The 26,581-nt window shown below is 43.3% G+C and overlaps 1 protein-coding gene across 3 annotated transcripts in view; it reads right to left on the reverse strand.

The window, feature by feature from the left end:
- Nucleotides 1-303: 303 nt before the first annotated feature.
- The window catches only part of tbc1d14 (TBC1 domain family, member 14), a 31,721-nt gene continuing 5,443 nt past the window's right edge, over nucleotides 304-26,581 (reverse strand). The window contains exons 1-13 of one of the 3 annotated variants that reach the window (XM_084003182.1): nucleotides 25,724-25,938; nucleotides 22,045-22,168; nucleotides 12,418-12,542; nucleotides 10,816-10,898; nucleotides 10,578-10,695; nucleotides 9,043-9,149; nucleotides 8,416-8,496; nucleotides 8,178-8,263; nucleotides 7,236-7,307; nucleotides 4,949-5,077; nucleotides 3,267-3,376; nucleotides 2,887-3,145; nucleotides 304-2,798 (exon numbers count right to left, since the gene is read on the reverse strand). In XM_084003182.1, the coding sequence (XP_083859308.1) occupies nucleotides 2,742-2,798; nucleotides 2,887-3,145; nucleotides 3,267-3,376; nucleotides 4,949-5,077; nucleotides 7,236-7,307; nucleotides 8,178-8,263; nucleotides 8,416-8,496; nucleotides 9,043-9,149; nucleotides 10,578-10,695; nucleotides 10,816-10,898; nucleotides 12,418-12,542; nucleotides 22,045-22,168; nucleotides 25,724-25,758 (1,386 nt within the window). In that variant the 5' untranslated portion in view covers nucleotides 25,759-25,938 and the 3' untranslated portion in view covers nucleotides 304-2,741. Of the gene's footprint in view, nucleotides 2,799-2,886; nucleotides 3,146-3,266; nucleotides 3,377-4,948; nucleotides 5,078-7,235; nucleotides 7,308-8,177; nucleotides 8,264-8,415; nucleotides 8,497-9,042; nucleotides 9,150-10,577; nucleotides 10,696-10,815; nucleotides 10,899-12,417; nucleotides 12,543-17,557; nucleotides 17,827-22,044; nucleotides 22,169-25,723; nucleotides 25,939-26,581 lie in introns of those variants that run through there. The other 2 variants (XM_084003181.1, XM_084003183.1) reach the window with 2 other exon arrangements.

Consider the following 26,581-nt stretch of genomic DNA (forward strand, 5'->3'; position numbering starts at 1 on the left):
ATACGATTCTCCAGCTCAGATTCATGGAGGGATGGACGTCATATTATTGGTTGAAATTTATTGGTACTAGCTGTTATTTTTGTTTTCTATTTATTTGGAGTATATTGTTAAAAAGGTGCATAAACCAGTTTTTTTTACTGCCATTTTAAGAGTTTTAAGTCAATTTGGATGATTATCGGGATAATATCGTTAATCGCAATTATTTTTGCAGGAAAAGCATGAAATTTTCATTGTTGGTGCTAAAAAAATAAATAAAATGAAATGCTAAAACATCAGTTAAAAGACACGCCGAACAGCTCCTGGTTGAATATGTACAGCTCTTTATTTTAATAAAACCATTGTTTATATACAGTTCAAGTGAGATAACGTTGCATGGAAACGCTCTGCTGTCTCCGTGTGTCCATCAGCCCTCGACAGTCCAACAGAGAGGGGAACAAAAACGATGCAAACAACGTCGTTACAGCATATTACACCTTTTATTCAAATGTTGGATTGGCCTTCTGGCCACACGGCGATGTCGTGTGTGTTTGTGACGGGGAGCAGGTAGTGTTGGTCGAGCTGGGAGGGTCAATTCATACACAAGCCAGCCTTTTGATGTAACAACTAACTAGTAACTAACACCATCTCATTCAGAAAACGCCACTTAACACATGAAACACACACACACACACACACACACTTCAACACGCATCGTCACTACTTGAGCACAAAACAATTAGAGGATGAAAAACCAGTTTGAACCAGCGAGTGGTGACATAAAGTGATGATGAAAGGCACAACTCAAAGGCTAACATGTATGTGCAAAAAGCTCTTTTGCAGCCCTGCGGTCGCCACACTAGGGGGGGGGGGGGGGGCAAGCAGCAGCACAAACAGGTGAAGCAGCTTCACAAGCAAAGACAGGACGGTTACTGGTGTCATTTCCTCTCAAGGATGAACTGAATTCTTCAAAGGTCTTTGATGGACAGGTCTGTGCAAAAAATATAAATAAAACTGTGCAAACTCAGCTCCGACGGTGTGTTTGGGCCACTGGAGGTACAAAGAAGAGACAGAAAAATGAAGAGGGGTAATATTCTGAGAAAAGAAGATTAAAGTGGTACATTATAGGGAAGCAAACCCACACATTCACAGAACAACCCTCTGATATTCTCCAAGACGCTGAAGTCACACAAACAAATTGAGAAATGTGGTTTGGTTCAGTAACCACATCGCTTCAGTTTGCAGGTTGAGTCGACTCATCACAACTCCGCTGCTTGGTGCATATGATACCTGCAGTAAATGACCTCATCCAAGTACACTTTACAAAGGATGTGCAATAATAATTATTATTTTAGCCCAGAATCACCACGTTATCAGACATTGGGACCCTTTCAGAAGAAACATGCAGATTTCTTTTAACAAACATTTGTGAGTTCTTCTTCTCATCTAAGACGATATCAGAGTTTTCCTCCAGAATATTACCCCATATAATATTACCCAGCTGACTATCAAGAACTGCCCTGGCCTACGGGTCTAGTTTATGTTAACTCTTCAAAACAATGCTGGTAGTAAAACCACAACCAACAGCTGGTCAGCCACCGATAACAGCCTCCTTTGCTCCACTTAAAGGCAGACCAAACACGATGAGGAACTGCACTGAAGGTGTGAAATCACTCATTTGCCAGTCGGACCCATTCTGCCACACAAGCAACACTCTGCAGCTGATTGTCGTGTTGCCTGCAGCACAGACCTGCTTCTACCAACACGCTGACTACTCTGTGTCGGCCTCTCTAAACAGTCCTTGTGATAAATATTAAATAAATACAACATTTAAAGACATCACACTCAGGAATCAGAGCACTAACGAGCTGAAATGTACCTGCAACATTCAGGGCGAGGGGAGGGCACACCTCCTCATTTAATCCAGTTTCATCGACGTCGCAAATATACTGTAAAACTGGCTTTACAGGCAGCTTATGACCTCTTCAAATAAATGTAACAACGCGGTGCTCTCAGAGACACCAAAGATGTCTTCAGCAGGATGTGCATGTCAGGGAATTTTCAAGTTTGTCAAACTTCAAACTGGAGATGACTTCATGGAATGGTTCAAGCAACAAAATCTGTAGCAGCTGGATAAAACACACGAATGACGAGCACACTGAGGCTTAAAACCAAACTGAAGGAATGACCAAGAAAGGTGCAGAAACAACGAGGTCGCCACAGAGACACGAGCCGAGTCGCTCGACATATTTCAACACACTCATTCACACATCCGACTCATTATTATTATTATTATTATTATTAATTTCCCAAACAAATCTTCGGAGATCGGGGAGTCAAACTTAGACGTTTCTGTCATAAAGATGGTCACATTTAAAGAGAAGACAGGTGGAACTGTAGCTGGAAAGAGTGTTGAGAATTCAAATCTACGTGGAGGATCTCTCTGGTCTGGAGACCTGAACCAGCCTGGTGTGTGTGGGAGTGTGGGATACATTCTTCAGCCTCTGCCAGCTACACTTTCCAGTCCACCGCTGGGCCTCTGAGCAGAGGAGGGGTCCTGGGAGATAAATAAGGCCTCGTATTTCACTGACAGACCCTCCTCCGGGATTCCTGGTTCCAGTTAGAGTGGTGGTCTGGCTCCGGGGGAAGAGGTTTATCGCAGCGGCTATAGCCAGATATGTCCCGCTGCATTTAAAAAGGTCTTTCTCAGGTCCATCCGGCCGGCTGAGGGTCCGGTTGGAGGACTGAGGGGATCTGATCTCAGCTCAGCGCTTCAGCACCGGGCTGCATCGCTCCGGGTCCTTCTGTAACGTCTGCAGGACCTGAGGGGGGGGGGGGGCACAGTTCAAATGTAAGAAACCTTAAAATGTAAGGTACACCACCTAAAAAGACTTTGTAAACGCTGTCTACCTGCGCCCACTTCCTGTTGCGGCTAGTCATGTGAATAGCGGCGATGTTCTGGAAGAGCTGCTCGGGGGGGATGAGGTCGGGCAGGCGGGTCAGGAACTGAGCCATGTGGATGAAGTCCATGGTGGTCAGGACGTCCTGGTAGAGGCGCAGCAGGCCGAGGCCCGTGCGGAAGAGGAACTCCTCGTTGTCTCTGCAGAACACGTCCCAGACCCGACACGCCAGGTCCAACGGCAGAGACTTGCTGTACAGGGTGAAGATCCTGGAGGGACGCGTGGAGAAGGGATGACTCAGTATTCAATTAGAACACAGCAGAGAAATATCTGCATTTAGGTCTATGAGGCGGAGAAATATATACACAGACATAAAAGTGATGAACTCACCAGTCGATTAAATATATGTCGGGCGTCAAGCTGTTTTTCTGGAAATGTGCAAATAGCTTTGGTAGGTTTTCTTCAAAGAACACTTCAAATGCTGCAAAGTAAGTCAACATCTGTAAAGGAGGAGAAGATGGTTGAATAGAGGGACACACAAAAACACCATCACGTTGTGCGTGTGCGTTCTATTCTAAGTGTGTTGTCGTACAGCCAATGTTTCTCCAGTGGGGTGCCTGGCATTTGCTCCTCCCACGTGCCACATTTTTATTGCAGTTTTTAGCCACATACTAAAAAAAGTGAAAATATTCTCAACATTTCAGCACCAGGTGTACCACTTGGCCATGGCAGCCAATCAAATCAAACAGGAAGCTGACTTTACTGAACTACTTCCTGTATTGTTTGCCGGTAGAAACAGACGACAAGAGGAAAATGAAAGGCTGCTTTTGGTGCTTTTTAAGTCCATCTCGTCCAACAGCAGAGCAACGGAAAGATCTCCACATCTGCTTGAATCCACGTTAGACCAGCTGGCTGTTCACGCCCGCTCTGCAGGCTGATCAGCTGTTTTGCCTGACACACTTTATCACGGGGGCTTGGTGTGATCGGGGCCTAAAAGCAGCGCAGTGAGTCATCGGTGGAAGTGCAATCGATTTAGCAACAATGAAATTCTCAGAATCACCATGTTATCAGCATCCAGGCGTTGAAGAGACATTGGGGCCTTTCAGAGGAAAACAATTTTACTACTTTAATCTCAGAAATACTGAGTTTATTCCCATGGCTATTACTTTATTAGTAATTTAATTATTTTTTGAGATGGCACTTCACTCGTGTTTTAGCTCACTATTTGGATGTTTTAACTCATCAAAACAATGCTGCGAGTCAAACCTCAACCAACAGTGGTGTAAACACCATCCCCCCCACGGCTGGTCAGGATGAAGCGACGCATTAACCACGGTGTGTGAACGCGGCTTGACTGATGACACAGTTACGCTGAGGGTCTGCAGACCACCGACATCCAGGAAACAAACACACGCCCCGCGGTGATTCTGTGGAACTCGTTTGCTCCAGATAAAAGGCAGAGAAACTGTTCTTGTATTTGTAGTTGGTTGAACAAGAAAAAGACATTTGAATAACTAATCGTCAAATAATGGATGGATTAATCCATAATGGCAATAATTGTCCATCATTTCCTCAGTGCGGCAATATTAACCCAGAAAGTGGAGTACCAGGATGCATTGCGTGAGTTTCTGACACCGTGAGCCATTCTCCTCCTGCAGGGCTAATGCAGCCTACATGCATACTCCCATAAATACAGCAGAATATCAGAGTCACATCACAGTCAAATGTGTCCTCTTCTTTTTTGTTTGTAATACAAACGAAAAGATCAAGACAGTTATGTTTGAGCGGCATCCAGAACACGGTGACGCCTGATTCTCAGATATCCAATAGCCTGTAGTTCTCCCTCCAATGACATCACCGTCACGTGTAATGAAGTTTGTAAGAAGAGAACTCTGTAGGGCTTCATTTACCATCAACACCGACATCCACGGAAAAAAGGTGGCGTTGAAATACCTAAATACGTGACGGGGTGGACAGTGAGGATTCCAATTCACATGCGTGTATTTAAATGCATCATACGTTATGGATGGAGATCTGTAAGCGTGTGTGTGTGTGTGTGTGTGTGTACTGACAAGGCTGTGGTCGACTCTGAAGAAGGCCATCTGACACGGCTTGTTGAGCAGGTTGGCGAAAGCTATGAAGGCGTCGGCCGTGTCCAGGTTCAGGATCAGCACTGCTGCGATGAACGACATCCCCTGCACCTACACACACACACACACACACACACACACACACACACACACACACACACACACACACACACACACACACACACACACACACACACACACACACACACACACACACACACACACACACACACACACACACACACACACACACACACACACACACACACACACACACAAACACACACAGTTTGTACAAGCAAACACAAAACATAACTGTGGTCTTCTTGGGGGCTTGCATATGAATACGTGAAAGTGAGAGACACACAGACACCCGTTAAGTGACTTTTGTGTTGTACCCGCATTGAAACAGCAGCTAATTAAAAGCGCATCATCTCATGTCATTTGAAACCGTTATGAACATTGAAGTTGAGCTGCAGTCTGGATATTTACGATGCAAAGAGAGATGAAACGCTGACGCATTGCAAAGAACAAACCAGAAAACCCTGCAGAGAGTTGGATGCATAGATCATGTGTTTAGCAGCTAATGGGTTGGGGGTCAGTGCAGGAAGTCACAGTCATTTCTACTGAAGTATAGGCAGCGTGGGACTGCAGCGAGGCAAACCGCAGCATCTACAAGTGCAAACATGACTTCACTTTTTTTGCCACTGGAGGATGTGTAAGGCTTTAAATATACTAAAATGTCACACATTTAAATGAACAAAAGCAGCTTCTTGGAAAAGAAATTATGAAAAACCGGTGGAAAATATGAGTAAGATATCGGAATATATTAGTAAGACACACAATAAAGAAATCTTGAATATATATCGCAGAAATGGAAAACAATTTCCAAAAAATATTAATAGAATATGTGAAAGATATCTGGTGTGTGTATATATATATATATATATATATATATATATATATATATATATATATATATCCAGACAGTGAAAGAAATATTAGTGAGACAATATGTGAATTATATATGAAAATATATATCAAAATATTAGAAAAACTATGTGAAATAATTAGTGAATGAAATACTAATATCATGAAATGACTGAAGTCCTAATACTATTTAAAGGAGTCATCACCTGGTTTTATACGTATCCAGCCCCCCTTGGATCGCTTTGGATCAATTCGTAAAACTTATTAGAAAAAAAAAAAAATTTTAATCAAACATTGAGCTTGTTCTGACCCTTTTTCGTACCGCGATTTTATCACGCGAGATTACGCGCGAGGTTTTGACTGGTCCGGATGTGCATTGTATAATATGTAATGAGGCGCGCGTTGATTCGCCGCAGGAAGGACAGAGCCGGGGGGGCTTGCCTGCATGCAGACTCCAAAACATAATGGCGGCGCTTCGGCGATTTCAGGTAGCGGACGGGGCGGGGTTGGGTGGTGAAAGAGGGGTGGGCTTATGCAAGTAGCCGCCACGGTGACGTCACCGAAGGCGCAGAATCAAAATCTCGTGCTTTAGGAATGCACACCCTTGTGTGCTATTCCTGTTCGGAAAAAGAGCAGAAGCGAAAAAACGGCGCCACTTTCAAACTCCAGCCTTTCAGGCAAGTTTCAACTGAGGTCAAACACAGATATGCATGTTTTAACAAGAGAAATTGCGATTTCCAGGTGATGACTCCTTTAAGGAACCTGAAATTTAGGGATCAATTAATTAATTGGTTCATTTTACAACCCCTCATATAAAAATATATATGTAAAATAAGTGAAATATATGTGACATATATTAGTAAGATATCCAAAAAAGACAGTTGACAGGACATTACTTTGAGTGTTTGTGTCGTTTCACTGCAGTATAAGAAATGAAATCAATAAATAACTAGCGTTTGTATGTTGTATGTCCAAATACATGACAAACTAAACATTGATGTGACGTGAGAGAGAAGCTGCAGCCGTGGGATTAGCGTTTCATTTTACAGTTACAGTATTAGAAAATAAATGTCCATTAACGGGGGAGTATGAGTCATTATATGACACCTAACGCTCGGTGGAAATACTTTTTTACGGCACTGTAGGTGTAACGTGGGAGATCCCAGTCTGAGTAGTGTCATTTCTAACCAGCACATAAAACAAGTAGTACTACTGTACTCAAAAATATACTACATTAGTAAAGAGACACACATCACTCATGCATGTAGACCTAGAACACAAGGTATAAAAGCATAAGAATAAATTGTGCAGGCTGTAAAGTCTAGTGTGTGGGACTTACGTAGCCGACGTCTGGCCGGTAACACGTGTAAGCTCCCAGAATGCTGTGCAGCACATCATGATAAGGCCCGCCCTGAAGGTTAACAAAGACATAATGAAGACAATGGACCAAACGGGCCAAAACACACACTCGCTTTCAGTGTTAGACGTATTGTCACGGGGATTCACTTGTCTGTTGCCAAGGTAACCGGGGTAACATTGGGTGCATCCCAAGTCTCTTAAATGATCCAGTTTCCCTCAGTAGAGTCTTTGTCCCTCTCACTGGGGACGAATGGAAACCATGCGAGGACAGGAGACGGGGAAACGTCCTTTTCTCTGAAGCTGTTTCTGATCAGTTTGTGTCTTTACGGGCCGAACACATTTACATCCATACAAACACTAATAGTAACACACGGAGAGCAGGGTTTGTACATGAATAACTACCTGCTTACTCTATTTATACCGTCTACTGTTTTTTGGAAATAAATAATAAATTATTTGGATTTTGCGTCTGTATTTATTTATTTTCCGAATGTGAATTCAACATTCAATAACCCAGAATATGATCCTCTGCCTTCTGAAGACTGGAATTCATTTATTAATGTTTCTAGGGAAATTGAAATGCAGTCACTCATATCAAAGCTGATGCTCAGTAATTATCTGCCTCATGTGATGGAATAGAAATAATGATGATGTGTCTTTGACTTTAATTATATCGATGATGAAAGTTAAAAAGGGGAAAAAAACACATCAGGAGAAGAGAGATAGTTCTAATATTATTACAGTTATTTGTTTTGACTTTTGGTGTTGAGACCTACAATTAAAACAGACGTTTAACTAAACGGAGAGACTTGGGAGGGAGCCATTGTAATGAATAAAAACTTTTTCTTAATAACAACAGACAAAACCCTTTTCTGCTAAATAAAACAGAGTATTGTTTCAGGCGTCTGAGCTCCTCTCTGACCTGCTGGAAGATACACAGTTGAGGGAAAGTTCTTGAGATGTCCAGCTTGATCAGCTCCAGACTCGACTCACGATCCGACCCAGCATCTAAGACAGAGCAAAACATAATAAAACTATTAAAATATAACCTCTAATCAGACATCCCTGTAACTTCACTTTTTGTTTTTGCCAAGATGAGTTTCGTCACAATGAATTGAGAGTTTATTTGGCCCAACATAGGATATTTATTCTGTCTCTACCTTCAGGCTCGGTCTCTAAGGAAGGTGCTGGCGTGGTCCTCCACTTCTCCTGTGCCCGGGCCAGACAGATGCTATACAGCTCTGCAGGGACACACAACAGCACCGCAGTGCAACCAGCGTTACTCTGCAGCAGCAACGCAACGTGACTCAAGGAAAACAGATCTTACTCAATGTTCACGGCTCTCACACTTAAACAGCCCATGCTTGTTCATATTCAGGGAACTGGCACCACTGAATGAGTGATATGTGGTGTTCCTTTAGCATGTTGAGAATTAATCCGCTGTGTGTGTGTGTGTGTGTGTGTGTGTGTGTGTGTGTGTGTGTGCTTGAGAACTCATTGAAATGCTGCTCGTTCCCGATGGCGCTGAGGTAATCATTGGACCATGCTCCTCCTTAATGGACACACTCTTCCTTCCTCTTCTCCATTTATCTCACTGTCAGTTATTCAATTACAACAAAGTGATACACCCGTGTGTGTGTGTGTGTGTGTGTGTGTGTGTGTGTGTGTGTGTGTGTGTGTGTGTGTGTGTGTGTGTGTGTGTGTCAGTCAGGTAACGGTGCAGATCAGGACATGACATTCAAAGGTGGAGGTGGGTTAAAGAAGCTAGCACCCTCGCTCCCACGTACCGTGTGTGATGTTGAGCTCGTTGCCCACGGCCAGGCTCCACACCTTGCCTCGAACGCTGGGGGGGATGCCCTGCCACCAGAGGTCCCTCACCCGGCGAGATGTACACCTGGGGGAGGGTCAAATGTGGGCTGAATGTTAAAGGAAAGTTTAGCACGCTGGAGGCTGCGTATTAGTTGTGTTTCCTTGAGGAAATCATACTTTAATAATCAGAGCCACAAGGTGGCAGTCCTTCCTCCACTGCTGAAGTCACTGATTCAAGGTTTGGTGCAGGACACGACTCCTTCAGAGTTAAACTCATCCTTAACCTTATTTCACTCCTTTTTTTTGTACTTCTTGTACTCCTTTTTTTATGTTAACCCCATATTAATCATTACGCCTGCCAGAATTAATCATTACGCCTGCATATGATGGTTTATATCTTCTCCTGGCAGTGCTCGTCCACAGCAGCAATGACATGAAGTGACTCTACACAGTAAAATTACTGGTTTTATAAATGGAGTCTGGTGGCGTTGAAGGGACCTTTAGGTGTCTAAAATACGTCCACAGAACATTGCATTTCTCCTGGTCTGGTACTTCTCTCTGTTTCTCCAAACTCCATCTACTGCAGCGAACACACTACACCTCATACAAGCATGTTTGCCACGATTTTGAGTGCTTTTCATAAGTTCATCAGGCAGTGAAGGGTATATTTAACACAAAGCTGCACAGTAACACATGTTTTGCAATCAGTGCTGATGATTTATGTGATATGGAGGACATTTGTTGTAAATACTAGTGTATATAATACTAGTGTATCCTCTGTTGTTTCTCAAACTGAATGTAACAAATCTTCACTACAATCCATGCTCCACCTCTGCTTTGTATTTGATTTCTATGTAAAGGACATGCTTGAAGTGCTTCCATAAAAAGGAACCTGGCTGCTTTCCAGCTGAACATTTTCCACCACAGGTCCAGTTACATTTAGGAAGTCAAGCACACTGCAGTGTCTGTCCACGTTAAAAGTCCCAGTGGAGCGGAGTCAAAGCACCGGCAGCTCCTGTCCTGTGTATTTCACAGTGAAACAGAGTATTCCAGTGGTGTACGGTTACGAGACGGATTCAAATCCTTTGCATTTGACATTTCATCAGGAAGGTATGAATGATGTGCACTACAATACATCACATCCATACAGCATCTTATGATGGCCTATAGAATCATACCGTCTGCATTAGACTACAGAGGAGTGTTTTCCACCAGCAGGTGAGGCAGATATGTGTGGAGTTAAGAGGAGGACAGTGACACAGTTTCCCTTTAATTAACGAGATGTCAGCCACTTTGTTTTGGCATTAAAAACCCAGTTTTCTTCCTCTGAGATCCAAACACAGATCTCTACTTACTAAGATCCACAAACAACAAAGATCTTGGATGACTGGTGTCGTCCCAACTCTCATATGACTGAATTCGTTTTTGTAAACAAGTAGAAGATGAGTCAACAAACACTTGAAACGGTGACAGAAGCTCCAGACGCTCTAACATAGTCGTGGTTTGGACTCACGTCGTACTCCAGTTGGGCAAGATCTCCTGGTTCCAGATCTGGGCGGCCGTGCCGATGCTCTCCTCCAGCTTGCAGCGATCCTCCAGCTGCTTCTTTCTCTTCTGAGCCTCCTTCAGCTCTGCAGACAGCAGTGTGGAGAGAGGAGATAGATACGATGGTTAATAAAAGACAGGGATATCGGCTCTGTTCGGGTCGTGTCCTGTCAGGGAACATGGATTTGTTTGTCAGATGAGCTCACCTCTCTTCTTGGCCTGAGCCACCATCTCTTCATACTGCTGTCTGTGTTTCTGGGCCTCCTCGGCCGGCTTGGCAGGCAGGTTACTGTAGCACACACACATCAACACAAAGAAATGGATTAGACAGGAGGTGAACTCTGAGCTTTACTTGCATTATTCTTGTTGAGCAAGCTTATTTAACACAACACTCCTCAAGGTCTATTTGAGTCGTTTTTCTGGAGCTTTCATTCATTTTCCATCCATCTTTACCGCAAGTTTTATATTTATGAATTAATGTCTGTCAATAAACATGTTTTGGAGGTTTTTTTAAATTTTAGTTAATGGTGCTGCTAGATAAAAACGTGAATTTTTGGAAATGATGACATCTGTCTTTTATCAATACATTTTGGACTTAATAACATTCTGTAGTTATTGGAAACAACACACTCCTACACAGCCACCACTCAAATCTAACCCTTCAAATAGTATCAAACCAGTTATATTAGTGTAGCCTGATCTTTACCTGCATCTGGGCATAAATACCGGGTGAAACTGAATTAATAAGACGTGCTAAAAATGAATAAATGCTGCGCAGTATTCAACTGTTGATTTACACTTTGAATGTCAAGCTTTGAATGATTGAGTTAAGCCTGACGTGTGCTCGGAACAAATGGAAACATCTACATTCAAGAACAACGGGTCTATTGTACTGATGAAGATCAGGACATACGAGTGAAAGCTCCAGAACGGTCACTAAATTGACCTTTTACTTTTACTAGATTTTTCTGGACCCAGAGATGCAGACGAAAGCACCAGAGTAGATGATGAGTTGAGTGTTTTCATTGTTATTATAAAGGTTTCTAGTATTTTTCTTCTGTAAATATAATCCACCTGCATTTATTACAAGAGGATGTTTTATTAGGGCTCGTCATTAAAAGGTTCATGTGATTTTAGCATGTTTTCTCTCTAAATCTCGCCGTGATCTCATGTTTCAAACTGCTCCCCTACATGTATAAATAGCTGGTGCAGTCTGATTTCCCTGAGCTAATAACACTTTGCAATCTACATTTCCTAGATGGGTTTTACCAGCAGGGGGTGACAGTAAAGCAGAGGTGGGAGGTTTCGTGCAGCAGCTGAACTCACAGTTTTGCCAGTCATGGTGTGTTAGAATAAACTTCCTTGTTTCCACACAGGAAATCAGGCTAAATTCTACTATTGTTTGCATTCACAATGCTCCCAGAGCAGAAGTGTGAATCCTGTGGCTGAGCAGCAACAACGAGTGAAACACGAGGCCAAGCATCTCTATCTGTATGCAAGTAAGAAAATGTAAAAAGCTAAAAAAAGAAGAAGAAGAAAAGCAGCAGGGTAATGGAGTCAGGCTGAGAGAGGGCTATTAAACTTTCAGCAGCCTCCCTTTCACCGTCTGCTACAAACAGGGAGCTGGAACAATACTGAATGGAGTCTAATGACGGAGGAAGGAGGACTGATAGAGGAGGAATGAGGGGAAGATAAAGATGGAAAGGCAACAGACTGTCTCATAAGTAAACTCAGCTGGCAGTGAGAGAGGATGAAACATGTGGGATAGTCTCATATCCCAAAGAGTGTGTCCATCGGTGTTTACATACGCAGGTCTGTCCTCCAGTATAAGTGCGGTGGTGGAGAGGGGCTCAAAGTCCAGGTTTTTCCTCACACCCTGCCTGGGAGACGTCGGGTTGCCAGGTCCAGCTCTGCCAAGCTTTGTTTCATATTCCTGAGAAAAGAAAATGCACATTTAGACACACAAACTAAAAACTAGAGTACAACAGCATTACAAGGAAACCAGCCTGCTTTTAATGACAGGTCTGCTTTATACTCCATGTAAAAAATAAAAAGGTACACGCATGATGCTGTGAAGCCAGAGTAACGGTCCACAGCTGATCTCAGAACTGCTAGAATGTAATGGGGCGGGAGGGGAAAACAGGAATATCCCATTGGATATATAATCAGGCACGTATGGATTTTTCAAAGACACATATAGGCTGATCTCAGGAGAAGGAGACCTCGTGGCCCCGCCTCCTTGTTCCAGTTGCTCTAAGTGAGGCTGCATGTTGCTCACTAAATATCTAATGATGCTTTTTGTTAGTGCTTATTATTCTGTAATCACACTGCTGTAACATCCGAAAACCTTCGCATTTTATTTATATAGCACCTTTTAAAACAAAGTGCTTCACATTATACAGATGAACATAAGAAGCATACGAATATATAAAAAGGACACATATACAAATACAATTCAGCCCCTATACAGGGAAGGCAAGTCCATAGAGACGGGTTTTAAGAAGTTAAAAAAAACTCAGCTGATCCAACAGAGGGAGGGAGAGAATTTGGGAGGTACAAAGCTCTAACAGCGATAATAAGAGACGTTGGTCAGATGATCTGAAAGGCCTAGAGGTGGTATAGGGATGGAAGAGTTCAGAGATATATGAAAGGACAAGACAAGGCACAAGGCTCATTTGTGTGTTAAATATTGTGAAACTTTAATCAACCTCCTATTCTCCCTGCATGTGTTTGAATAATACGTATGGTGTTTTATCCACAGAAAAAAATACAAATGATGAATGAAACAAAATATGTTGAAAAGACAGGAGACCAAACAAATGTAAAGATGTGAGAGCACCCGTAGGTGTAGACCACGATGCACAGAAACACTGAGAAATGTCCTGACGACCTTCTGACGATGCTCTCTTGGCCTCTGAGCATCTGTCGGCTGGTGTCTAATGACCATGTGACCTTCTGTCTGTTTCTGCCACAGTGCAGTTTAACACAAGGCCAACTATCAGCTGACATGCAGGGTGTGTGTGTGTGTGTGTGTGTGTGTGTGTGTGTGAGACTGAGGGAGCTGGTAGAGCACAGTTCATTGAGAGGAAGCTGTTGGAAGACACTGGATTGTCTTTCTAGTTAATTAGGAAGTGAGTGTAAATAGGGCAAGTGCAATACGAGCACACAAACCCAACCCACAGGGTCCAAGATGGCCTCCAGTATGAGCCGAGCTGGTTAATAATGCAGACCGGGGACGGCAAGCAATCAGCTTAACACATTGCTGCCACACAGGCAACGTTCACATTGATCAGCACCGGCCACGAAACAGACGGGCAGATCTGTTCCTACAACAGGAGTGTGTGTGTGACTGCTAGTGATGCAGCGTATGGTATTGATCGTTGAAGATCTGTTGAACCAGAGCCTGGGGGGACAAATAAAGGTAATTTACTTTCAGGAAGGCAGCGGTCTCAGGGGAAAAGTACATGAAGCCACCATGAATTACTGCTAAAAGACGTAACCTTTACTTATAGAGCACATATCAGAATGAGTTACAGGATGATGTCTATTTGAGGCACAGACGTGGATCTTTAGGGGAGAAACAGTGTTCAACATGTGAAAGCTGGGAGCCTGAAGGTTCATTTGAGCTTGAGCAGCAGAAAGCGGGACACACGCTGATTGGATAAGATGACTCAGTTTTAGGGAGAAAGCTCAAAATACATTACTTATTTTTTTTCCATAATTTCTATCATGTTTAGATGGTGAACAAAGTCCCATTTTAACAAGACCATCTAAACCACTTCATTTTGAGGTGAAACCGAAAAATTCATATTTGCTCAGTGTTTCAATGAAAGGTACGGTGCATGTCCTGCTGCTTGCTTTATTAAAGGACGGTGTGCCCAAAGGAACAGCTGCAGTTCGATGAAAAAAAAAAAAAAAAAAAAAAAGGTTAGCCAGAGATTCGGGCCCTGAGAACAGACGAATACTGCAGAGAGAAAATCTGGCTTCCGTCCAGCAGCAATGCAGGTGCGACCAACAATGTGAAACAAGATAGGATGCGTGACTCTGTACTGAGAGGCGTTTATGGCAGAGAAGGTACATGTGAATGTGGTGTATTATATGTAAGTGGAGCTACAACTGGTGCCACTGCAAAGAGACTGGAGCAACAACCGGTCCTGGTGAATAAGCACTTTAAATGAAGATTATCAGACTTCCCACAGCTTCCTCTGGAGCCACAAACACAAAAGCCTGTATCACTCCTTCCACATATGCATTAGTCCTCCAAATAAACCTGTAAACAGACTTTGATGTGGAAAATGTGTGGAATTCTCCCTTTAATTCAGCAGCGGGCGAGATAAACCCAACATAATGAACACATGAATACATTATGGGAGTAATCCGGTTTTGTGAGACCTGCCACTGGGCGACATCGCTTCAAACTAGCACACTGCTGCACAGATAGTGAAGCTCCCACTGTGAACTTTCTAGAAACAAGATTGGAGCTCAATGGATCCATTCTGGGTGAATGAAAAGAGGTTTATTGTGTTGTGTTTATGTTATGTCCCTGTTTAAGTTGCTGGAATAGCAACTGTATCCCATGATAACCTGTCACCAGGACAACCGGCTTTGTCCGGTTGTCCTGGTGACAGGTTAGACTTTCAGTAGACTTTCAGTTCAATTAGTGTCGTGATGTAAGAGCTCTGTGGGAGACGGCTGGAGACCAGGAAGCAGCACTCTGAAGACGACGTCAACATGTTTTCTGGAATCGCCTTAAAATCAAATTGAAAAGGAAAAAGGCCCTTTAAGATCACATCACCATTCTTTTTTTGTATTTGTATTTTTATATCGAAATCTATTTTTCCTTTCTGGGAAACAAAATATGACATCCTTAAATCAGTTAGTAGGAAGCAACAACAACATAACATATCCATCAATCAATCTATCATTTTTAAACCTGTCTTAATAAAGAACATACATGGACTCGCCTGGGAGTGTTCCTCTCAAAAACCCTCCATTTGAAGCCCTATCGCTTCACCCTCGCCCTCCATTACTAATCAGGATACCCGACGCCTGCAGGCCCAAAACAGGGGCTGAGGACCAATTTGTAGTCGCAAGGGGTGGACTGGGATCGGGCCAAAGTCTTACACAACAACATTCATGCACTTCCTCGGTTAGTTATGTTTTCCAAGTTCCTGCTCTGTGCAAAACGAAGCAGGATGGGCTTGAAAAGACAGCCGTAACACATGTCCACATAAAACCGTCCCGCTGCGTCGTCTTGGATCGCACCTACTCATCAGATCCTCTCAAAGCACCACTGGCTTCCTCAGCGTAAGCTGACGATGAAAGGCCACAGCGGGGTGCTTAGCCTGGTTTCACTGCGTGCCAAATACATTTCCGAAGCCCAACAAATACAGTGTGAATGAGTCGGAGGGCTTCTGTGTTGTCAGCAGTAGGTTTTGGAAGGTTAATCCGAGCGGTGACTCAGTTTTTACAGATAATTATAGTGAAAAAGTGATTTATATACCAGCACTCTCAAATAAAACCCTTAAAAAGGGCACTTAATCTACCATGTTGCTTTAAAATCTTAATGTGAGGAAACGCTTCACTCTTCAGCCAACATGTCCTGTTAATGCACGCTCAGCTGCATTACAATAACTCAGATTCATGCATTCTGACTGGCACGGACATGTGGGTCACTGCAAGATAGAATCAATCAACAACGGCGTGCTTTTATTTTGTAAATCATATTACTTGAACTTATGAACTAAATCCATTTGATAAAGAGTGTGCAAGGATGCAGTTCTGAAAAATGAAGCCAAACCTAAAGTGCCTTAAACTTGCATTCTTTCTGCTGGCCACCAGGGGGCTTCTTCAATCCAGACTTATGTTTAATTAGTAAATTATGGTCTATTTAGAGTCAAAGAGACCATAAAGCAGGAGATGCTTCATGGTCTGTTTGACTCGCTCCCGCTGCCTTTCTACCACGATGTTATTACTTACTAAGACGACTTTAACACTTGGCTGTAAAGTTGACCTTGAATGAATTATGAAGCTAACTTCGTTAACAGCTCCTGCCCAGAAACCAGATGGATCCAGATCCAGTCAGAGTGCCACTCTGCAGCTTTTGTTCCACCCGTCGCTCCTCCACAGGCCAAATATGGTCGAAGATAGTGACGGCCAAAATGCTTGAGGCTTTAAAACCGTAGTCCACAAACCAGTTCGAGGATCACTTCTTATATACAGACTACGGATACATTTAAGAGCTGATACAATGTTGTCGAGGTAATCAAATAGATTTGAATGGGTGAGTTGAATGAATGAATGAATGAATGTAGTATTTCTTTGGCAGACAGCAGCTGACATATTACCAGTTACCACAGGGGAGCCGTTAGTAAGGCTGCGATGATCTGGCAGCTTCGTTGCGACAAAGTGAAGAAAATGTACGATATCCAGGCAAACAGATGGAACCATGAGCACCAAACGCTCAGTTACAATCCAGCGCCTTTTCTCTCTCTTTTATTTAATCCCAGCATGCTTTACTGGAAAGCGGAAACAAACCCACTGATTCAGCTGTCAAATGAGCTCTGTGTCTCCAACTGCATCAGTGATAACAGGATTAAATCCCTCGATAGGCTACAAAAAGACAAGATCTCCCACTGCTGCACGTGCTTTTGCTGTATGGCTGTAAGTTGAGTTACATGCCTGGGTGGACATTTGGTCCATGAGAACATTAGAGAAACTTAAACATCTTCCTCCAGCCATCCTGACTAATCATCAGCCGGCTCCACCGCCACGAAGCACAGAGCTGCGACGAGCTGAAAGAGGCTATTATGTGAAACCGGAGCTGTCCCGGTCCTCGGCTGCGTCTCGTTCACGCTCCGACTACCAATGCCCTCTGATTCTGCCAGACAAGGGGAGAGACGCTGGGTCACCCAGCTCAGCCGCTCGTCAGCGCGAATGCTCACTCACCATGAACGCTGCTGTTCCTTACAGGCGGCCAGTCCTCCGGTGGGGGTTCGTTTCCAAAACCTTAGCCTAGCGTCATTGCTGCTCCTTGGGGGGGGCTCACTCCTGGCAACGAGACACCCAGGAGCGAGAAGACGAGGAGGAGGAGGAGGAGATCAAGCAGGAGGGCAGAGGGACAGTCGAGCTGCCATCGGAGGGACACACCCCGCATTGGAAAGGATGCAGCAGCAGCATGATACCCCTCTATTTCCCCCTCTCTCTCTCTCTCCCTCTCTGTGCAGTGACGCTACACTGAGCGGCTCTGCATCAGGTCTGTTGCTGCTGTGCGTGTGTGTCAGCAAATCAGCACCGCCGTTTGTTGTTAGTCACCATCGCTGAACCGAGATGAGCTCTACCCTCCGCTCTGCCCTGGCAGCCGCTCTAAATCAATCCCAGAGCAACGGATCGGGTTTCAGCCACTCATCCTCCACGGTGCTGAAGTGACAAACCTGGTTTCCTGCTTATTGGAGGAGTCTCACGGTAATGAGAGCCAACCACGCAGAGGTATATATGGGAAGTAAGGATTTTCACGTCACAATTATCCTCACCTAAATAATTCATATTATCCTCATGATCATCAAAACGTTTAAAACTCTTAAATAATTTTTTAATAGGCAAATATTTTGATTGCATCACAGATTTTTAAGTGAACATCTTTTTTTGTGAAAAAAATTATCTGAAATAAAAGTATCATAAATCCAAGGTCTCTCTTAAAATATCCTGTATTTAAAAAAAAATTAAACCGGGCTCTATTTTTCACTTCTCTTTGATGATGCTGAGGCTTCACCTGATTATTTTATCAGTTGTAGTAGATTTCCTAGAAAATAAAAATCTATTAGGAAGTTTTTATGTACAGTATGTGAATATTGGTATCGCAATATATAAATAAATGATCTGTAGTGGAGGCTCTTTCTGTATTGAGAGGCTTTCATCCACATTCCCACTCCTTATTGCTTGTGTTGTCAACTAGGGACGAGCAGGCAAAGTGAAAGAGTTTAGAAAGGAAACCAAAGAGAGGCATGATTTCAGTAGGATGCTGCAGATTGATGAGGGCAAACCAGGATGAAGGGCAAGGATCCTGCAGGATTCACAAAGTTACATTTATGACATTTTAAGCCCGTATTTCTTCATACTGCAATATATATTGTAGAAAAAAAACATATTGCAATGTTCTACGTCCAAGGCCGTTACCAATCAGTGTGTCAGTATGATGGAGAACCAGCAGGGACAGTATAGCCTGGAAATATTTATAGCTATATCACAGTTTTTCAGCACCTCCCAGCAGTTAGACCCTAATAAATGAAATGGAGACACATAACAATAGCTGATGCTGCCATACAAAGGAATTCATAGTCACCAAACCACAATCTATGCCAACCTTTAATGTGTCACCATCTCTACAGGGTGAATGTGAGCTCATGTCTCCAGTGTCCTGGTTGACTGTGGGACTTATTCACACTTGGATTTTAGATGTTTTAGGTCACTATGTTGATCTAAATGCTGCTTCAGAAATGTTTCCATCCTGAGCAGAACAACAAAACACTAAAATAGGTACTAAATATCAGCAGAAAATATTAGCTATCAGAAGCTTCCGCCCAATGTATGCATAATTATCAGTATTCTTTCAAAATCCCTCATTTATTCAAGTCTAGAAGTGGTGATTATGACTTGTCCAATTTCTATTCAGCCCCACTCCGATATCTCAGAAACTCAGGCATGCCTGGGCGGCCACACCATGTGATTTAGAGGAAAGGCTCAGCAGGTAACAGAACAATTACGTTCTTCGGCAGGCAGCAATTCACTGTGACCGGCATCGTACCGACGCCTCCAGATGCATTGGAGCCTGAAGTGGCGTAAATTACAACGTAAACCTTGATTCACTGCATTCTCAAAGGGTAAATGTTGACGACACAGTGTGTCTCGTAGCAGCTGGACAATAACCACGGCAAATAAAGCATTACACACACACACATATACACACATACACACATATACACACACATACACACATATACACACACACACACCTTTGAACAGCAGTGTCAGAGGCAGGACAAAAGCTTGAAAACTGAGCCCCGTTAACTCATTCCTGAGGTGCAATCTACAGTTACAACCACAGATGAGATGCACTTCAGATATGAAGCTCAGGTGGGTGTTTGCATGAGTCACCCAGCGTGTCAACCCTCGGGGTCTAATTTCTAACCAATACAACTCAATAGTCACCACGATATGCAATCTCAAGCCCACGTGTGCTTTGTGAACGGCAGGGACCGCACATTAACAGGCCTTCCAACCAGAAGAGCACAGGCTAATGGTAGCACAATAACAGGCTTCTCCAGGCTCTAATTACAAGCTGCCATCGTGTGCGTTGGTTCATTTCCCCAGTAGAGCGATGTCGTGCTCCGTCATTGGCCCTGAGACACCTCCCCGACTGTCGTTTGAATGGCAATAGGAAATTACACTGTGCTCACCAGCTGGCTGTCTAACAAAGTGCTCTCAAAGACCTCGACATTTTGAATTTCAGCTCGCTGAGCAACATAAACCCAATATGCATGTGGCATGTTACCGCAACACGAAGCTTAGAGTCTAGTATTCTAGTATAGATACAGGTATTTGACCGTTTTGTGTCAATTCATTTGTTTGTCTTCCATCTGGAGACACACAGGAAGATTTAGAAGAGAACTAGGGCTACTTTTTTCATTTTACAGTTGAGCTGAATTTAAAAAGGTTGTTTTAATCCATTTAAATCATATCCCTGGTCATATTCGGCACCTATTTACCATATATATGCTGAACAATTGCAAAAAAATCTATTTCTTTGTATTTATTTAATCAAATTCCAATATTTATTTCTTCCTGGAAAACAAAATATGACTCAAGCTTACATCATCAGATCTGAAACTTTTAGCAGCACAGAGCTAGAGAAGGTGGTGAGCTCATCTTTTGAACGATCAAAGCAAATCCTACTAATGTTATGTCACGTTTACCGATCCCGTTTCACTCAGAAATACTGATACATGATATTATCCTGCTAATCAAAATATGCTTCAAACTCTTTAAAATGGCACTAAAACATACTGTTATCACTTTACAATGTGTTTTTTTAGAGAATATATTAATAAGATGACAATAATGTCTCCCTGCATAAATAAAGGATCAATTAAAAAACTAAAAAGTAATGAACTCGGCAGTTTTATTATCCTGATAATGATATTGTGTTTATTATTATGAGCCACGATAAAACTCAATATCGTCCCATTCCTCACTCTACAGCCTGAAAATGGAGACTACATTAAAATACCTACATGCTACTGGGAAATGCAGTTAAACTAGTAGCATCACTATAAAGTACAAAGTAATCAAAGTATCTTCTTCCTAAACATCCATTGTGGTTGAAGAAACACTCAGCTGTGTCTTTTTTATTATGTTTCTAACAACTGTTGGGTTGTTTGCTTTTAAGCCTGATGCGTTCTAAAAATAGCTAAAGAAGCTGGATGTCGGTGATGGGGAGTGTTGTTGCTCAGGTCTTGCTCCTGCTGAGAGTTTATACAAGTAACAGAGAGTTCCTGATGTCTGAGACCACTAGAAACACCGGGTCATTCCATAACAGTCTTCCATCGGTTAACCCGAGTCATCATGTTGGTATACATTAGTCTTTATGGTCCTATGGTACAGATAAGCTCTGCTAAAAGGTATTACTACATCAAAAGTGCTCATCCATTTGTCTTTGAACAGCTGCAGCATTTCAATAGAGGTCTAAACGTTAAATATTAATATCTTATATATATATATATATATATATATATATATAAGGAAGTAAATGACAGTGAAAAAACCCCGTCTCTCATATGCCTAATAGTTTCCCTTTGCAACACAGTCAGCGATCACTTTTATGCTCAAACTACTTCCACAGAAAAGCAAACAAACGGCCCGTCGGACAAACAAAGCGTTTGTTGGTTCATGTTACTTCAACCCACTCAAGGACAGAACACGACACACAGCTGAGCGGCGCTTCACATGTTGCTACGCAAACAGCCAGACTCCGTTTGCTTTTGGGGTGCAGCAGATCATAAAACGCAGGGTCCGATCATATCACGGTCCTGAGTCATGGATCAGAGCAGCAGACCTGGTTCTGCTGCTGATACAGACCCGGCTGCAGAAAATTTTTTAGGGGGGGGGGCATTAAATTTTTTCAGGGGGGCAAAGTTTTTCAACCTACCAGAGTAAATAGTGCCGCTTTGTGAGAAATTCTGAATAGTGGATTGAACCATATTCAAGCTTATTGGTCTCTCCCAAACAGGAAAAACAATGAAAACAAGGCCAGCCTGTTTAATGAAGTGAAACAACAACCTGGAGTGTAATCAGATGATTCAAGCGTGGACGGTAACACGCTACAATAACAGGAACCTGCAGTCTTATGATGACACTGTGATCCCAAATGAAGAGTCTACCTTCTGTATTCTCTTGGGGTCCTTGATGGGGCCTTCCCTCAGCGGGACTTTCCCAAACAGCTTCCATCCTGGATCCCTCTGCTCCACCGGCCGACTCTCCTTCACCCTCCTGGCAAACAGGCTCCTGAGAGGCGGATGGAGAGGTGAAATTAGACTGGGAGGAACAAATTGGGTTATTATCACATCAAGTCTTCACTGGGTCACCGTGTGGGTCCCCTGGGCTGCATTTCATGTCCGTGTCCTCGCCATGACTCAAGCTCGCTACGGAGAGAAGCTCCCAAAAATAATCTGTGGATTTTAAAGCGTCCGGGCCACCCAGAGAGCATTTTAACAACCTATGTGACATCATGTGAGATGACATGCTGGTCACAATCACAGGACTAATAAAACGAGACTGCCAACGCGTGACAGAGCCACATTAGCAGACATCAGCATGCCACATGCAGCAATAATCCCCCCTTACAGCTGCTCAAAGGTGAATTCATTGCAGAATGAGCTCTTTCCACTTGAATGTCTGCTGTGCACTCAAAACTACTAACGACCCCGAGTGCTTGAATGGAAGAGACGCATTTAGCTTTAAATACCACATGCAGCGCAGCTGAAAGGCAGCGTTCACTGTATCAGCTCTTTCTTCCACTTCTCCATCAGCGTGGTGCGTTCACTGGGCTTTCTTTAAAACCACCGATGGAGCCTCGCTGTGAAAAGACATGAATAACAAGCCTCTTCTGACCAGGGCACGTCACATAACAGACAGAGTCAAGCACTGTATCACGAAAGAGTCCATATCCTGCTGTTCCATCTCATCAAGAGCCAATTCACCTTGACAACGGCTGATCTAATGATTTGACTCCGTCAATAGGAAATACTTGCTTCATTCATGTCAGTGAAGTTGCATCGACACCACTTGGCTCCGACACACTGGAGCCTGCAGAGGTCGACTACACGAGTCGTCTCACATGTATCAACCTGACGTTTGACCTGCTACACAGTCAGCCCCTGAGCCCTGTGGGACGCCGCCGTCTGCTGCAGGCTTCTGTTTGTCTTGGAGACGGCTCATCAAGCCTTGTGGCCTTCTGCTCTGCTCACTAATGACGTGATGAAATCTGATTTGCAACGATCCGTCCATCGTTAATGATTATCACAATAGTGATGAGAACAACAAACGATACGTTTGTTTCTTCTAGTGATTGAAGAGTCTCGACTAAAGTGATCAAATAACAAAATGCTGAATGGAGTCGTCACAATTACAGGAACTGGCTTCATAGAAGTAAAATGACACCGTAAGATTAGTTTTTAAAGTTTGTCAGCAATGACAACTTACGGAACCACAAATACACATTAACCACATGAAGAACGTACGGTTCCACCAGGCAGACTAGTATAGCAGAAACAGCTGTGGCTGATATGCCGATTTTTGCATTTTAGTTCTGCTCTGGTTCCTGCGATCCGGAGGAGTGGACTCAATGAACCACAAATAACACAGATATACAAGTACAGCATTTTTAACATATTTAGACCTTTAAAATCACTTTAGGTTTGAAGCTACAAGCACATATCTGCCATCATAAAACCCAGCTGGTTGGTTCATTTGCTTTCACAACACAAACGGACTGACCAGAGTTCACATTTATAAACTTCATTTTAATAGTTGATTTATATTTGACCATCATCTCCCTGTTAATGATCCGTTTGATCCTGAAAGACTTTGCAAAGTCAGCTTCAACATTAGCAGAACGAATGAACCGTTTTATGCAGCCGGTCTAGAGATCAACAGTTGACCGCATACACAGCCTCGGGATCACGCCGCTGTGAGTCCGGCTCTCAATAAGGGCGAAATAAGGAGAAGACAAATATAGTATTAAAGTGACTCGTATGAGTATTTAAAATGTATATTGGTAAGCTGCACCCGTCTGACAAATCATCTGATCAAAATGTGTCAATAAACTTCAGTAAAGCCAACAGAAAACTAAATAAAATACAACACAAAACATTAAACCTGGATGGATATAGCTCTTGGAAACGAGTCAATGGAGCAAGAAAAGTCTTCCTGTACTCCACTTTGTATTATTTTTTGCTTACAAATTAACTGCTTGGTTACTGGTTAATGTGTGTCGGGCTATCGTTAACAAAATTAACCGAACCCGAGACTCCTATCTGGTCCATGGTCTTTCCATAACTAGTGACACGTCTTGCTTAACCACGATCAAATCTAGGTATGAATTTGAAAGATAAGCACGTTCAGTAAATCACGCATGGCTGCGTCAGCATGGAGCCTTCAACATTTACTTTCCAGTGGTAACACCTCCGTCTCTGTATGTCTGTCACTCCTTCCACTGTGTTGACTGATACTGTAATACACAAAGGTTATTCAAGCAGTGGAACGTATTTCCTCATCGTGTGGTTGACTCAAGCAAAACTGACATTAAAAAGTCCAGCAGGTTGAATCATGTTTCTCCTACACTGCACGTTGGAAAACAAGCAACCTCCAGCTTTGCAGCACATTTTCTTTTCCTCTAAAGATAATGAAAAATGTTGGAGTACATCAGTTACTTGTGGGGCAACATTTTATCCTCTTATAAGGATAAATGTGAACATCTGCGGTAATAACAATCACATAAATCAGGAAAACATCAGCTTTCAGTTCCCAAAGAAGCAAAGGAGAATTTAAAATGACTGAAAATCTGAAGAGGAAGAAGAGTTGGACCAATAACAGCTAGTTTGACTTGTTTAGATACATTTAAGGCCAATGCTCTTACTATCACATGTTGTAATGTCACTGAAGTTTGATACTACTACTCCTGGAAATACCTCGTTAGAACAGTGCAATACAAATGTGCACATGTTCTATAATCATATAGCATGAATTGATTTAGTTACGACTATATGAATAGTTATGCAATAACCAGCTTTGAACTCGGGTCAGGGGTGAACTTGAGTAACCTCGTGAGCCGCCATAAAACGCTGCTGCAGAGATCGAAGTGCAGAGGCCACTTTTACATCGCAACGTCCGGCTTCACGGCTCAACTTCCATGACCTTTCCAAACCAGATTCTTCTGTGCAGTCCATCAGGACGTTGCGTCTCCACACCACATAAACGTTGACCAAGCAGGAACACCATTTGCTTTCGGTCCAGGCCAAGTGTGCCTCCACGGGAGCGCTGAATGGCCGCGGTCGGGTGCTCAAGTGGAACGGCTAGAAAGCGGCAGTGGTGTTTGTTTGTTGAATTCAAGCCGAGGCTTTGCACTCGTGGCTGTGGTCAAGTCTCCCAAGAATCTGTTTAGGCTTTTCAACCACGCTTGTGTTCCTTCTCCGTGTGTGCAAATACACCGATAAGGTTTCTCGGTGGTTCTTGTGCTTCAGCGAACAATGAGGAAACCTGGCATGGAAATACCAAACAAGCTAGTACAAGAAGACGTGGGAAAAGTACATCGAGTTCTTCTCCCATCGGAAAGTTATCAGTGAGCAGGAGGTGCTCCGTCGCACAGAACACTCAATCCAGAAACGTATGTTTGATCCAACAGAAAATAGACTTTTTTAGCACAGAAGCCACATTATTCAACTTCTCAAAGCTTTGTCGTTGCTTACATACAAGAACACAGAAAGGACCTACAGGCCACAGTGGTTAAGAAGTGTCAAGCACAGAGCAAACTGGTTTTTAAGTCATGTGCTGGTGTCCTACCTGTCCATGTACAGAATAAGTGATGGGGTTGCCATCCTGCTCAAAATCCTTCTCCCCAAAACAACAGAGACCTGGAGGCACCTGGAGGTTCAGCACCCACAGTGAAAAAAGTAAAGAAAGAAGAGGAGCTCCCCTTCAGTCAAGACTCAGATCCATGCTTTCCTCAGGTTTAGTCACAGGGGAGGAAAGAAAAGTCCTACACGGCCTCGGTGTTCACACAGAGTGAGGTTAGCAGGCGCTGGGAGGCCTGACTTAACAAATGGGAGGGGAGGAGAAGGAGTCTCAAGGGCAGTGAGGGAAGGAGTAACGTCTCCATGTGAGGGAGGAAGATAACAGAGTGGGAGAGGGAGGTACTGCCTGCCAGCATGTGACGGATCACACTCAGTGTTGTGATAGATGTGTTTAAAACTTGTTCACACTAAACTCAAAGCCAATTTTCCCCTTGCATTACGCTGGAGAGGAGGCGGGGCTTATCTTGTAGACACCAACAAGGCTTCATGTTTGACATCCCATCACCCAGAGGTGCTCTGGGGATTTCACACAGCTGTATTCACTGCATCCAGTGAGACACGTCGGCCAATCAACACTACTAAATGAATGAATAAATTAAATGAAGCAACATTGAGTTGTCTTTCCTCCTTCCCGGCCCCAGGCCCCGTCTTCCAACCTTGAACCGCGTCCATTTAAACACACACACGTGTCAACGCTGCAGGCGTCAGGTTACAGCTGCTTTTACCAGCAGCCTGGTCCAACATCCAAGTGTCAGTAGGTACTGTAACATTCCTATCTCTGTCCATTCAATTCAAATACTGGGCCTCAATGGAAGGTGGAATGTGGCAAAGCAGTGAGAGGAAATGA

This window comes from Eutrigla gurnardus (genome assembly GCF_963514095.1).
Source record: "Eutrigla gurnardus genome assembly, chromosome: 23".
Taxonomy (NCBI): domain Eukaryota; kingdom Metazoa; phylum Chordata; class Actinopteri; order Perciformes; family Triglidae; genus Eutrigla; species Eutrigla gurnardus.